General features: G+C 42.7%; 2 protein-coding genes across 5 annotated transcripts in view; both read right to left on the minus strand.

Annotated features, from left to right (window-relative positions):
- The window catches only part of nup188 (nucleoporin 188), a 192,141-nt gene extending 182,342 nt beyond the window's left edge, over positions 1-9,799 (minus strand). For all 3 annotated transcript variants that reach the window (XM_087143590.1, XM_087143591.1, XM_087143589.1), the window contains exon 1: positions 9,688-9,799. The gene's annotated coding sequence lies outside the window, so the exon portion shown is untranslated. The remainder of the gene's footprint in view (positions 1-9,687) is intronic.
- The window catches only part of LOC110987540 (ATP-dependent DNA helicase DDX31-like), a 50,245-nt gene continuing 44,447 nt past the window's right edge, over positions 8,487-14,284 (minus strand). For both annotated transcript variants that reach the window (XM_022250339.2, XM_022250338.2), the window contains exons 15-16: positions 10,954-11,151; positions 8,487-9,799 (exon numbers count right to left, since the gene is read on the minus strand). In XM_022250339.2, coding sequence (XP_022106031.2) covers positions 10,992-11,151 — 160 coding nt within the window. In that variant the 3' untranslated portion in view covers positions 8,487-9,799; positions 10,954-10,991. The remainder of the gene's footprint in view (positions 9,800-10,953; positions 11,152-14,284) is intronic.

The raw sequence follows: 14,284 nt of genomic DNA on the forward strand, positions 1-14,284 counted from the left end.
GCCCTGTCTTTTGCACCCACTCTATACAACCTCCGCGACAGTGAATTAAGGCCATCCTCTGGAGAAAGAAAATCCATAAACAGGTCTCGGGATGACCAGATCTGGCCGGAATTTGGCGCAAGATTCCGGCAAAATCCCCACCCCTGACAAATTTACTCATCACAGCGGAAAATGTAATGCAATGCACAAGCACTTCCCGTGCACACATTACAACAGCAGTGGGGGAAAATACGCAGCCTAACATTAACATTTCTTCCCGTGTAACGTGGGAAATGGTCAGATTTACTGTGTAATCTGTGTCCAATGCCCACCCATCTCTATCCACGCCTCATAAGTAGTATTCGAGCAACAGTTCACGTTTCGCAGTGGTCTGGCACTGAGTTTGAAAACGAATGAGCGCCAAAGGAATGTGCGAACAACAGAAATGACGCAAGGCATTCGACAGAGGGCGCCTTTAAAATAGCACGGGCAAGAATGTGCACGAGTACGAGGGAAGGCAGGTAGGCTACTGCACGAAAGCGCATCTTACAACCGGGCCATGCGTACAGTCTATAAAACTTGATGTCAAAAGATGAATATTATACTCATCATCATTCTTCAAACAAACTTGCAAGTATAATTGTGATATATCACACGCATTAAACCATGCACTGGAGGTAGTTTCGAGCTACGTGTTGCAAATAAAAAGAACGTGAACGGTGTAACTGCTTCGAAACTTTGTATTATTGTTATCTTTCACAGCATGCTGGGGAAACTCGACTTGAATAAAGGCGATAATAATGGCTCTGGTGGATTTTTTTTCTTCAAAGGGAAGTAAAGCCTGACATTTACAGGAGACAGTGAGGCGTAAAGACTAGTCTCCTCTCAAGACTGGCAATAAAACCATTTTCCCATAGGAAAGTACATGGTGTATCTCCAGACAGTTGTGTCGGAGAAGAAAAAAAAAGTGGGCCGGTCATCCGTAACCTCATACCACTAGTACGTTGGGCTACGCACATTGGGCCAAGAGATCCCAGAGAGTTCAGCTTCATTTAGCACTGACGGCTCTGCTTTTCAGAATGCCGATTTATCGAAGTGAGAGCTCCATACTCTGACACAATCCGCGGCCAATGACCAGTCATTGACACCTGCTTTGTATGTGGCATATTACACATTCAATGGGAGTTTGCATTGACCGAGTCATATTTATCTAGAGTCGGTCTCCAAAAACACGCCGAGTTGAACTGACGTCTACTGACCACTACAACGGCTACCGGTCTTCTCATTGCTTTAAGGTTGAAATCCGTGTCGATAAATCAAACTCGCAGAAACTATACTTAGTTATTTTATTTGGTCAATGAAAGTGTTTTAAAAGGTTAATTTAAGGTGCGTTAGTCCGGGATGCAACTGGGATTTTTTGTCTGCTCCAGCGAGCGTCTTCAAAATTCAAAGAGCTTTTCAAAAAATCAATGTCAAATTTAGCCTGGTCAGTGCCTTACAACCACCCCAGGGAGCGGGGAAACACGGGCGGTTAGAGGTCGCCCTCTTCTCGGTAAATCCAAACACGATTATGAGCCATTCTAAAAGATCTTTCCCCAGTGCAGACCCAAGCACATATTTATTTTCCCTGACTTAACTCTACGCAAATGTATCTATACTATCCTTTTATCTTTCGTCTGTTCGTCGGTCCGCTCTTTTTTGTCGTTCATTCAATATCCCCCGACTTTTATTATTCGTCTTTGTGAAGAATCTGAAACGTGCGTTTCTTTCTGTGTAAACATTTACGATTATTAAATTCATTGCCATAACTATTTATGTTTAAACTCCTTTTATTTGTAAAAAAAGAAGAAAAACTATATTTTTGTATATAGTTTTGTTGATGTACATACTGTTTTCAGTTCAAATGCAATAAAATTCTCATTTGAAAATTAAAAAGAAATCATTATCGTTTAAAGATACACCATCGTTACATTACCCAGAGACCATCGACCCTTTTGAGTGAACTGCTGGCCACTTAGTTTAAGAGTGAAACTTCCTGTAATGTTTAGTTGACTGGGTGTTCAACAGACATACTCCGATTGGAAAACTCATACCGGTATTGTGAATTTTAACTCTAAAAAGGGGGGGGGTGGACAAAATATCGACACGCTAGATCAAGAGTTTGCAACATTCATTCGTTCCTCTTCCTGGACACTAATCTCGAATGAATTAAAAATTGGCATTAGCCGATTCCTCCCTTTTTCGGAGGCTTGAAAGGTATTTATGGCATAAATCGGACAGGAATTAAGGTCAGCCCTACCCTACTTAAACCGGTATTAGTACACGCACGACAAAAAAGGATGCGAGTTATTGCAGATCCGGCTAAATTCCCTGCTCGACCCTATGCCCTGCAAAACTCCCTCCTCCTTATGATCCATGTGGTCCACTTCGGCTGAATAATCACATCTCGGTGAAGAAACAGCGGGTTATCTCTGATCCAGTGCTCCTAAGAATCTGGTGTGAACATCAGTCGAGCCGACAGCAGAGGTTTTCTTTCTTCTAGTACAGCATTCTAGAGCAGATCTGGTGGCTGGTGCCACTGCACCATGGAATCCAAATCATGGCTGCGGCTTGCCACAACGCACATGGCTACGAGGAATGGCTACAGTGGCTTTCAATATGTATAGGTGCGGATCCTATCCGTAGCCAAGTCATTCGAGCAAAGGGTCTGTCGCACATTAAGCCCAGTCTGGATGCCGTTTCACTGCCGTGCCGGCCGAATTCAAATGCACGGCGCTGAATTCTAAAAACCGTGATATTGCCGTGCATACCGAAATGCTCTTTAGTTTACAAGCACTTGTGTTCTACTGTACTGTGACCGAATGCTCATGATTAGACATCAAGGAAAGAACTATCGAACACACCTCAACACACAACAAAACTGTTGTATTCGACTTCCGCGAGAAATCAAGTTCGACATTTACAGCAACCGATGCGCTCCTGTCGTGCCACACGTCAACTGCACGGCGTCAAGAGCAGGCGTCGGTAACAACGTCCGTGTAACACATTTACCATTTTTTTCCCAAATCCTAAACCCGTCTCTTACTTTGGCTTCAAGTCAGGCTGCCGACCCCAAAGAAAATGTTTCAAACTTTCGATATTACGGAAGGATAAGAACAAAAACAGATCTGCACTCACTTTCATTTTTGATGGGATTGTTATGCGTATTTATTGCATAGATTTTTATTATGGCATAATTTCTGATCCATTTATTTTTTGGTCGTAGTTTTATGCTTACTGTAATTATTTTTCTAATTGTTATCTTTGGTCCTTGTTTGTCATTTAAATTATTGTATAGTTTTATATGTAAGCTTAATATTGATAGATGGCCCATTGAAAAATCATCCTTCTTTTTAGATGACATGGCTACCATCAGAAAATAAAGCTGTTATTATTATTATTACTGAGCCGAATATTTCTCATGATGTTCGAAATAAATTGATTGACGTTGGCAGAATCGCACTGTCGCTTTTAGCAAAATTACACGGTCAAAGACATGACTTAAGCGTGCAATCCGCAGAGGACGAAAAGCCGAAGTTGACTCCATTCTGGCAGCGTTTAAAGAGTAGTCTTGCAAAAGGTGGCCGCGGGCGAAAGAGCTCGCGCGCTAACGGGGGTCCCAAAATGCACTCCAAGTTTGCATAATAGCTCTTGAAAGTGTCGAATGTTCATCGATTATTGACAAACATTCCACCAAGTGGGTTACGGAAATCCCCCCTTCAATAAACGAGAAAACACGACAAGACAGAGATATCGCATTATCTCTCTCTCTCTCTCTCGATTCCCTGTGACGAATGCTACAGTCAAAAGAATTCTACCCCCAAGGCCGAGATTTAAACTCCATTTCCCCCTTTTTTGTCAAACCTCTCTTTTGATACTGATATCGGTCGATCTGGGCCGGCGGGCGACGGATTGAGCGCCGGAAACCTTGCATAAAATGCAAAGATAGGCATTAATAAATAAGCGATCAGCACACTTCAGTATACAGCGAATAAAGGTATAATATTGGTCTTTCCTGATTACTCATTTCCCCCTTTCTTCTTCCATCAAATCTGTCCAAATTTGAATGTCGGTAAAAGCAAAATTATCGTGACAACTACACAGGAAAGTAGGCCTCCTAAATATCGGGGGAAGAAATAATCTTTTTTGGTTTGGTCGGCCTTGCGTCACTGTGCTTACGAGCAGGCGGCCCGGGGAATTCTGCATCAATACACGGTTCTCCCTGCGACGGTCCTCGGTGGCCGAACTGGGTCAACCATCACGGAAACAGGTGCGTTTGGATATTCCCTTTTTCCCCCTTCCATTCTTTCTTCTTCATCAGATAGGCAAATGTTTGTTACATTGTAATTTAACGATGATTACTTTGGCCGCCGGCCTGGGGGAGTTAGATGGACAGACCGCCAGAGTTGCGCTGGGCTGCGCTGTATCGTTCACAGTCGGTCTTTCTTCAGTGGTGTGCATACTGTCAGTGGCACGGTCCATACAGTTTACATGAGACTCGCTACCACTTTTTAGATTCGCCCAAAATGAAATTCATTAGACCCAAGTCAAGCTATCTTTGTGCGCAATATGGAAATCTAAGGGCCTGTTTGTTTCACAAGGATCTAGATCGCGATCAGTGATCCTTACGCTGGTTCGCATAACTCATTAGACGAGTTCTTGTGACTATAAACCAACGAAGGATCATCACTGATGGTGATCTAGATCCGTGTGAAACAAACACGGCCTAATTCCACTCAACTTGGCCGGTGAGAGATGCGCTTTTGAGAGTTATACGAGATTAACAGGTTGCTAAGTTGAAAAAATCCGAGACTGTTCCTTTTTCACGAATGAAAGAGTGTGATGTAGTTACTTTGCCTCAGCACAATCGATTCCCTCATCGGTTGAAAAGAGCCAGGCTGGTCGGGAGTATTCGTTTTGCTGGTGGCAACGCGCACGCGATGCATGTATCTCGTAGTCGTTCGTGAACCAGCGAAGATCCTACCAAAGGAGCTTTCGTTGCTAGGGAAATCGCGCTTTCTTGGTTCAGCTAGGGGCCCAATACGAAAGTCACTTCATACCTTACAGTTGTTCGTCATTATTTAATCTATACTTGCTTTGATCTATTATTAGTTATTTTCAATGGCCCTTTTCACACTTTAACAGGTATATCACCAACTGTATTGGCCAGTGACAGAAAGCGTATGGTACCTATATAAGCATCAATTCCAAACAAAATTAAGCAACTTACATCAACCGCCCTTTTGACGTATCTTGATACTGCCAAGTTATTTGTGACCTCACTGGATAAGTTTCGTTAAATAGGTGACTACGGTCGCCATGTAGGCCTACGAGCGTGCACGGCTCGTGCCTGAATGAACGTAACTGCGTAGATCATCGTAGCGTTATGCTCCGTGTGCTTCCTTTACAATGCGTGTAAGACTGCTAAAAAGAGATGAGCTTGGCTCCCGAACGTTTGGATATGGTGTCGGTAAATAGAATAAGAAGCCATTACTGCGGTGGCTCCACGCTAATGGACAGGTGGTACGCGCGCGTTACATGCCCCTTCGACCAATAGGGTGTCGTGATTTACCAAATGCACGCGCGCGCGTCAAGCTGAAGAATGTGCGTGCGAGTGCGGTGCTACCGCAGTGATGGCTTCTAACCGGATAAGGGCTTTACAAGGTCAAATTCAGTCTTTCGTTCCACGAGACTGTCACCGTGTTTAGTTTATCGAAGTTTGCCAAACTCGTTGACAGTGAACATGTATATAATTTGCAGCATAAAGCTACCGTACCTCCTCGACAGGATCTTAGTGACTCAGTGGATTTCGTGTAAGGCGTCTTCGAAAAGACCGCTTGGGAAAACGAAAGTTTCGTTGTTTGCGTCAGAATTTCCGAGACCGAAGATGCAACAATCGACCAGAGGCACTTTTGGGGAATTACACAAGAAAAGAGTGAAATCCTTGCACTGTATATTAAGCTTTTCTAAAGGCAACATTGTCTTGGCCAGTGAAACGACACATTGTGTGAGGATTAGTGTTTAAACACGCATGTCAAGGCGAATTGAAACTGCGGGAGACTGGCGTCGAGCCTTCTCGAGAACCATTAACGGCAACGGCATTAACGAACATTTGGGCGAAGATTTGTCAGGCAGGGTTTTTTCCCTATTTCAGACAAAACAAGCAGATTTTGAGAGAGGGGAAAGGAGGATGGGGAAAAAAAGGAAAAGTTCCGCCCGAGGTGTTGAGGCACGGCGGGCGAGGAAAGCTTTAGATCCATTAGAAATCCATTTCTGCTGCCCCATTGGAGCCGTGCGCTGCCTCACGTGGCCGGAGGCAGCGTGCGCATTGCACTTCTCGAGACTGCAGGCGCACGCGCGCGCGGAAAGTGTCCCGTAGTCGGATCAGGAAAAGACCGCCTCGTTCCAGCCAGATCCGACCGGACCGACGGCTGCTGCATGTCAACATTCCGACATCGAGCTCATGACATGGTTGCTCACTGGGGGATGAAAAAAGACAGAAACTATTTCTAAATGGAATAGATATTAAATGGTCATCACCGGTGAGAAAATCTGAAAATCGCCTATTCTTGGTCGTAATACCAGGAGGTGTGACCGGTGTTTCAACACTCAAAATTTCTGGCCTGGAACAACCGTCGACGAGCGCTGGCGGGACTCCGAAGTCAGCACTTACTAAAACAAAGTCGCAAATGGAAAATAAAGTGCTAATGGTCTCCGGGTGGTGGTGGTTGAGTCCGCGAAGCTCCGAGCGAGAACGAGGGATTCGATTTGATTGAGAATTATCGGCTGTTGATGCGGCCTTTATCGACCAGCGGGAATGTTCTCGTTTGAGGGTGCGAGAGAGAACCACGTTTTGTCTTGGGAGCCCCGAAGTTCTTTTGTGAACGAACTGTTTGGATGAAATTAAAAGAGACGAATGGAATGAATCCCTGTGAATATGGTGATAAATATTTAAACTTATTTTAAAATTACTTCAAGATGGTCAAAATCTCTCTGTAGGTCGACAACAAAACCCGTACTGATGCGCTTCGAACAACGTAAAAAAAACACCCAAAATCTACCGCATCGTCGTGCTCCACAGGAAGCATGCTGACGGAAGCTGCGCGAAAGAAGCGAAAAATATCCATTCATTGACAACTTTGATGAGTTGAAAAGAAACGAGAGAATGCCGCTTATGTTTGGAGAATGCATGGTTCTTCACCGAAAAGAAAGAGATTTTTCCCACGGAAGATAATTTTTTCCCGGTCTGAAAAAGCACTGGATTCTTAACAACAGTGACTGAAGAACGTATACTCAAATATATCTTCCCAGCTGCAAGCACTAGAAAGAAAATCAACTGTCTATGTGCATTCCGTTGCTCGTTTGCCGGAAATCTCACACTTGGTATCAATTAGTCAGTATTGGTAGGCCTACCATAACTATTCGAAAGATACGTGGGATTTAAAAAAAAGTTGCCAATCTTCAACATGTATGCAAACGACAAAAGAAAGTACTTAATTCTTAAAAATGCACAATTTAAAAAAAACAACAACATTAAGAAATTCTTAAAAATTACAAGTGCCGATAAATTCGGGGTCAAAAAATTTGGACGAATTCTACAGCAGATGACAACCATTTCATTCTCAAATATTCGCAACACGGTCTCCGAACACTTGTCTGTAAAAAAAGATGTTGCGACACTTTGTTCATAAAAATAACTCGTTGTTCACAGTAGCTCGACACTGCTTTTTCAGGACAAGGCTGTTCGTTAAAAAAAGGTCTCCTTTAATTATGCACTACTACTCCCAATACAACCATCTCGCCTCGATGCTGCACAGAGACAAATGCAAGGGACAATTTGACATTAGTAGACCGATTTGTAAAATTTCTCCAAACAGCATAATGTGTTCAGAGGCTGAAATATTAGGAGGAGAAAAGCAATTTTCATCTAAATGGTTTCAGAAAATACAGAAATTAAAGTCCATCTCGGGGTAATGTGTTTTCGTTTTTTTCTTTCCTCAGGTGCCTTGTTGCTGAGGTAAACAAACCAAACAGGAATGCATAGCTAAAGAGGGGTTTAGGAAAATTACATACCTTGCACAGATGATTTGGGCGGGAAAAACAAGGCAAGCTAGACGGAGAAACATTAGCTTAAGAGCACTCGGCTTCATGTGCATATAGTAACTGGGGCCGTTGACAACCAATGCGCATGCTGGCGTGTTGGGCACCGGTTCAAATGGCCGCAATGAGATGGCATGGTCGAAAGTTGCAAGTTATCTTCTCTGGTGTTGAAATGTGTGAGTGGGGTGCGTAAAATGCCGGGCAGAAAAGAGAGACACATCGCAGAAAGGGGTGTCCATATTCGCCAGCTGATTTGACACCCTCCAAAAAGACCGAGAATACACTTTTTTTGGCGGGGGGGGGATTCCAACATTTCTTTCGATTAGGAAACATACTGAGGGAAATTAGCAACATGTAAAACAAATATGTCCATTCTAATGACTGTTGCCTTCTCCAATGTTCACTGTAAAAACTAACGCCCGATATAAACCACTCTCATTTTGCCTACAACTTGCATGGGCAGCCAAAGTATGCAGAAATATCATTTTTCTGGTTGGTTTTTAATTTCACCTCCAATTCATTCAAAATGGATATTTGTCCCACTGACATCAAACAGGGTTGAATTTTCATTTAGTATTTAGTAGCATGTGTATCAGCATCTGGTGTTCTGATAGCTGCTTGGAAATTTTAACACTTTTACTTTTGTACTGACAACCAACCACAGTTTTAGCAGCCACTTGTAGGAAAAACAACACTGTGACGTCAAAAGAATAGGCTCTTTCAATGCGTATCTGTGCTAATTTAAACATGTAACCAATTAAAACTAAATGCCTCTTTAGGAAATAAATATGTCTCCCTGTTCAGCAAGGGTTAACACCTGATAAATGCACTTTTGTGTCTTGTTATGAACACCCAAATGCATCACTGTGTCTAAAATTAAAACGTCAACAGGTATTTGTTTAAGAAATACACACCAGAACGTGTTTAGCTTTGGATGATTAACAATGAAGTGTTACCAGGAGGGCGTTCAAATGTGATAAAACATTATCAAATGTTTTCACAGTGTTGGTGCCGAAGGAAAATGAGGCTAGATCCCACAAAATGAGTCTTAAGGCCAATTATTTAGTGTGTATACTTTTGTCTCAACTTGCATTAGGAAAGCGCAAACTGAGCTCTCTGTTTTGATGTGCAAATCAGTCTGATGTCCTGATGAACAGGAACAACATGGCGGTCAACACGTGGACGATTCATATACATTTACACTGCGCAAGATTCCTTTACGCTGTCTTCAACTCGAAAGTGGCTTGTGCGACTTGTGAGGCTGGGTCACAAATAGACCATGGGATGGTACACTCAACAAAAGACAAGGTTAACAGGTTGCTACGAGTCACACGAGTTTGGCTAGTTACATGGTCTTCTCAACTTTTATAATGATACAGGTTTGGCTGTGTGTCGATCGGGTAGGATCATTTTTATACAAAGTTTTGCTTTTACACTGACTCAAATATTCAAACGGTATTTTCATTGTGGTCTGAGAATTTTGGAAAAAAAAAAAACCAAGCTGGCTGGGGTAAAATTCAAACCTTAATTGGTCCTCCCTGATGCAAAGCCAAATTAATATCACAGTACCTCCTGATGTGTTGGTAGTCGAGGAATTAAGATGTCTGCGTGAGCAAGCAGGAAGGCTGTGGGTTCCACGCCCACTCAAGAAAGCGTGCGACTTTTCTTGCAACTCTCAGACCTGAGAATACAGTGTGAACAACACATTGATAAAGGGGCAAAACCTAGTACAACAACAGAAAACAGCAAAAAGCCCCCCAAAAAACCTGTCCACTGAGTGTCCATGACAAAGAATGGCACTTTTTATTCCACGTTCAACATCTAATTCCAAAACGTTGACAGTTGTCTCATTCACTTGATGCATGAGGACAGTTTCATGGAAGGCTTCTAATCATGGTAATAAACATGAAGAGGTATACTCACAATGCGTTAAACAGAAAATACCAATTTTTCTTGAACTGGGAACATGATTTTCAGCTGGTTTTTGTGAAATGTTTCCTTGACTGTTCCTTTTCCTTTTATGACACATGACTCCTGGCCCAAAATGTGCCTAAAATTCTTTTTCAGAGAAGGGGAAACACCCTGTGGACATGGGTAAGTCCACAGAATGTCTTCCCTTCCTGCATCATGTGGACAGCTTTTGTTTACAAGTCCTAACTAGGTGTTCCTTAGCTGTGGGGACAACACAAATTGCAACACAGATATTGTGGGGACCAAAGATGTTATGAGGACATACATCAGTCCTCACAACTTGGTCTTGACTTTCATGATGAAAGAAGCCATCTTCTTGATATGATAATGGCCTAGGTACACAAGTATGTGGAGGAGATGATGGGCCGAAGTTGATCTTAAATAGCCTGCCATTGTGGCAGGTGTTACTATGTGGTTGGGCCCCACAGTGTAGCGAAAGACAGGGTTTTGAGGAAGAGCTTATACATAAAGAGAGGAAATGGCCCTCAACAGCAGATCTTTCAGGTGTTTGACTGACTTTTTCAATTCGGCTGAAGTAATTTCAACAAAAGTATAGTTTAGCCTCAAATAACCCTGACAGGCCAGTCCTGATGTATCTTGACGAATGGCAGTGTTGCTGTTTATCATAGTGTCTCTTCAAGTCCTGTCACAAGGCCAGTCACAAGTTGCGGGTGAACAATGACAAAGGAATGCTTTGTCATAGTTAATTTGAAAAGCTTGTGACTTCGTTTGTGACTGGGTGACTTGTCGTGGGCTTGCAGGGACTTGTGATGGACTAAACTACGACACCAGAAAATGTTGTTTTAGGGGCCAAGACAAAATCCTGACATCAAGTGGTTCACAGGAAAATACAAGCTCATTTACTCTTTTGACCGAAGAAGGCAGCTTCAGATGAAATAACCTCATAACCTTCGTCCCTTCAGTCTTCGTCGCTGCTTTGTCTTTGACTGAGAAGCTTTGGGCCCCTTGGCCCCCACCACTGTCCTGGATCCACCCCCTAAACCACTGCCGTATTCTACCAGAATTCTCTGCTTGGCACTCAGCGGTTTCATCTCTGCTTTCCTGATTTAATTTCACGAAAAGAAAAGAGGAAAACAAGAACAAAAGACCATGACAATGCTGTTTACGTTTGCATAAAACTGGATTCTGAGAAGACCAACAACATATCAAAGGATGCATAAGTGAAAAATCCTCATCAGAAATTAAATTGGCTAATAGGTGAAATATGAGCCACAATGAGCGTAAAGTCAAGCGGCGTAGCCAGGATTCTGAGCACAAGAGGGGGCAGGGGGCTTCACGCTAAAGTGGGGGGCTAACTGGATGTTGGACATATACATGTACATAATTGTGATCACATCAAGGGGGGGGGCCAACTAGGGGTGAAAATTTTTCATGGGGAGGGCTTGTGTCTCCACCCACCCCCGCCATGCCGCTGGTAAAGTCCCACTTTGCTACTGCCTATTATAATGGTTCAAAGTCAAAAAATTGAGGGGGGAGGCCGATTTCGGGTTTTGAAAAACCCTCCTTCATTTTAATTCCAAATTTTTTGCAGAATGAGATATTTCAAAAAAATCATTTTTTCTTACCAATTATTGGTTTGAACATGTTTAGCAGCCACGTATTTACCATCTTTGTCAAGGACGCTCAAGATGCAGTCATTGAAAAGCGTATAAGATGTTTGAGGGCCCCTTCTAACAACTTTTAGTCTTTAACCTCAATGGGAGGTTACTTTGGTATGTCTACTTTTGAAATCTCACCTATTTTAAAAGTTCCTCAGTTACATGATTGTCTTTGTGGAACTTGAAAAGAGTACAATCAGTGAATGAACAAGGCTGTAAAGTATGCTTGTAAAGTGTTGCCTGACCAATTAATTGGGCACACAGAATTGAAAAAAAAGTGCCTACACACTCACTTCATTGTCTGAATGTATTTGGCATCACAATCCGTCTCAAACCAAATTGGCATTAAAATCCATAGCCAAGCGACGCCGACAAACTGGCAAGGTTTAATAACAAAGTGGCTCAGGAAGGAGCGGCCACTTTCTAATTTAAAAATTAAACCCCCAAATAACACATTGACTGGCAAAAATACAAAAATGAGCTTGAGAAATTAAACATTAATAAGTCCAAGTATTTTCTGCTGTGTGCAAGGATGGACAAAGAGGGTAACTGATGGACGCTTTTAAATACATGTAGATATTAAAAAGAATATCCATTATTAAACCCATCCAATTTAACCATCATTAATTCATGACCGTCGCAACCAAAGGAGAAGGAAAAAAAAAGAGGAAACCAAAAGCAAAACACTTTTTAATTCTGCGGATTACCGTAGTTGCTGAGTCTTAAGCACTGCTCAGATTCGCTGGGGCTGGCAGCCACTGCAATTAAACGTGCGCCGGCGCCCCCCAAAAAGGACCTAATCAGGTAGAAAATATGAGCGCCAGACACAATGAGCAGCCTCGCAGGAGGCCCAACATCATCCCTGACAAAAAAGGGGTCCATTTGCTAAATTCAAAGTTTGGAAAACTGCCAAGGCTCCCCCCTGGGACTGTAATTGTCCATAGTGCATTTTCATATACATGTATTTTAATTAAAAAAAAAAATTCCCCTCGTCTTTCTTTCAGTAATGGGCCCAATGACTTTACTGTCACCTGAGCATAATCAGAACACCCATCACGTGAACATGTTACATTGTCAAAGCTAGTTACGTTGACCTCAAATGGTAAAGCCCACATGTGCAATTGCATGAATATCTGTGGGGGGCGTATTAGAACATGGTTTCATTTTAGCACACATGTAGATGACCACACACTCACTGAGGGGAAAGAGGCAAGATGGTGTCTGACTGAATCCGTCTTTTATTTTACTGCCAACTATTGTGTGGAGGAAAAAGGAAAGAATTGATATAGATGAGATAAACAATATCAAATGACCATGCTTCAAACTGCTATGAGGCATCCCTGAGATTCAATGGGGGGGAACATGAAAGGAGAAAAAGAACATTAACTTGATCATCAAGTGACAGCAGCAATCTCCCACTTTGCACTCGTCAACTCAATACCCCGTGAACAACTCCAGGTTTTGCCACACATTTTTTATTCGAGAGAGGGAGTCGAACGATGATGCAGACGGACCGGCGAGCACGCAACACAGGCGGCCCCTGAAAAAAAAAGGAAGGCACCGTGTAATAGTGCAATACGGCCCCGGGGTGTACAGGAGTCCGCCAGCACTCTTATTATGCTCCGGCTGCGCTGCAGTGTTGTCAGAGGGGGGAAGAATCAATTGGCCTAATGGTCTAATCCTGGCAACGCACACCCTGGCATGGGTCTGTCTTTTAAATAAGCCGTGCGGTGTGTGTGTGCCGTGCTAATGGGGGGCGACAGATGTGGAGGGCCTGTATGAAGTGGGGGGGGGGGGGAAATAATCGGCGATCGGCTTTTTTTCCCCCACTCTCTCTCGTCATTCATTCTTTCAAGAAGGAAATACGGGTGGCTGGGTTTGCTCAATGAATCAAACATCAACTACTTCACTTGAAGAAGGTGGAAAAAATAGAAGGAAAAACTTGCGAGCAAAGCTGTAATTGGCCTGAGTGGTTTTGATGAGAGTTGGATGATGGTAAAGATCAGATAATGAGTGTTTTGGGATGTCTGTATCAACTGCTCTCGTGATGTTGTTACCATCGTAGTAGTATTACGTGATCAAAGTGACATTTGGAATATTTCAAAATCATGCAAAGCTATTAAAAAAAGTCGGTGTTTCCGTTATCAAGCGTCATGTATATAAAGATCTTCTGCTGATGCTGATAATGAATGTTGTAGCTGAAATGTTCCAGAGTGGTTTCAATGAAAAGATCTGAATTAAAAACTGTTTCCAGTGGTTTGTATGGAATTTTTCCAGCACTTGTCCGCCGTACAGATTTTAAAAATTTTTCACATTTTTTTTCAACTGAGAATACTTCACAGGTGAGTAGGAGAGAAACTAATTGGTGCATTTATTTATCAGACAAATAGACCGAATAATCTTTTTCCCATGATTATGTTGAATGAGCACTAAGGGCATTTGCTTTCAAATTAGCCCCCCCCCCTCAACACCAAAAGCTGGATAGTCCATTGGTCAGAATAATGTGATAGTGGGCACAAGTAGTGACTAACATACTTTGCTGAAAGTACGTACAAAAGAACTTCACTGAACGTACA

The sequence above is a fragment of the Acanthaster planci genome, linkage group LG11, assembly GCF_054643075.1.
Source record: "Acanthaster planci isolate LZ-2023a linkage group LG11, COTS_SCS, whole genome shotgun sequence".
NCBI lineage: Eukaryota > Metazoa > Echinodermata > Asteroidea > Valvatida > Acanthasteridae > Acanthaster > Acanthaster planci.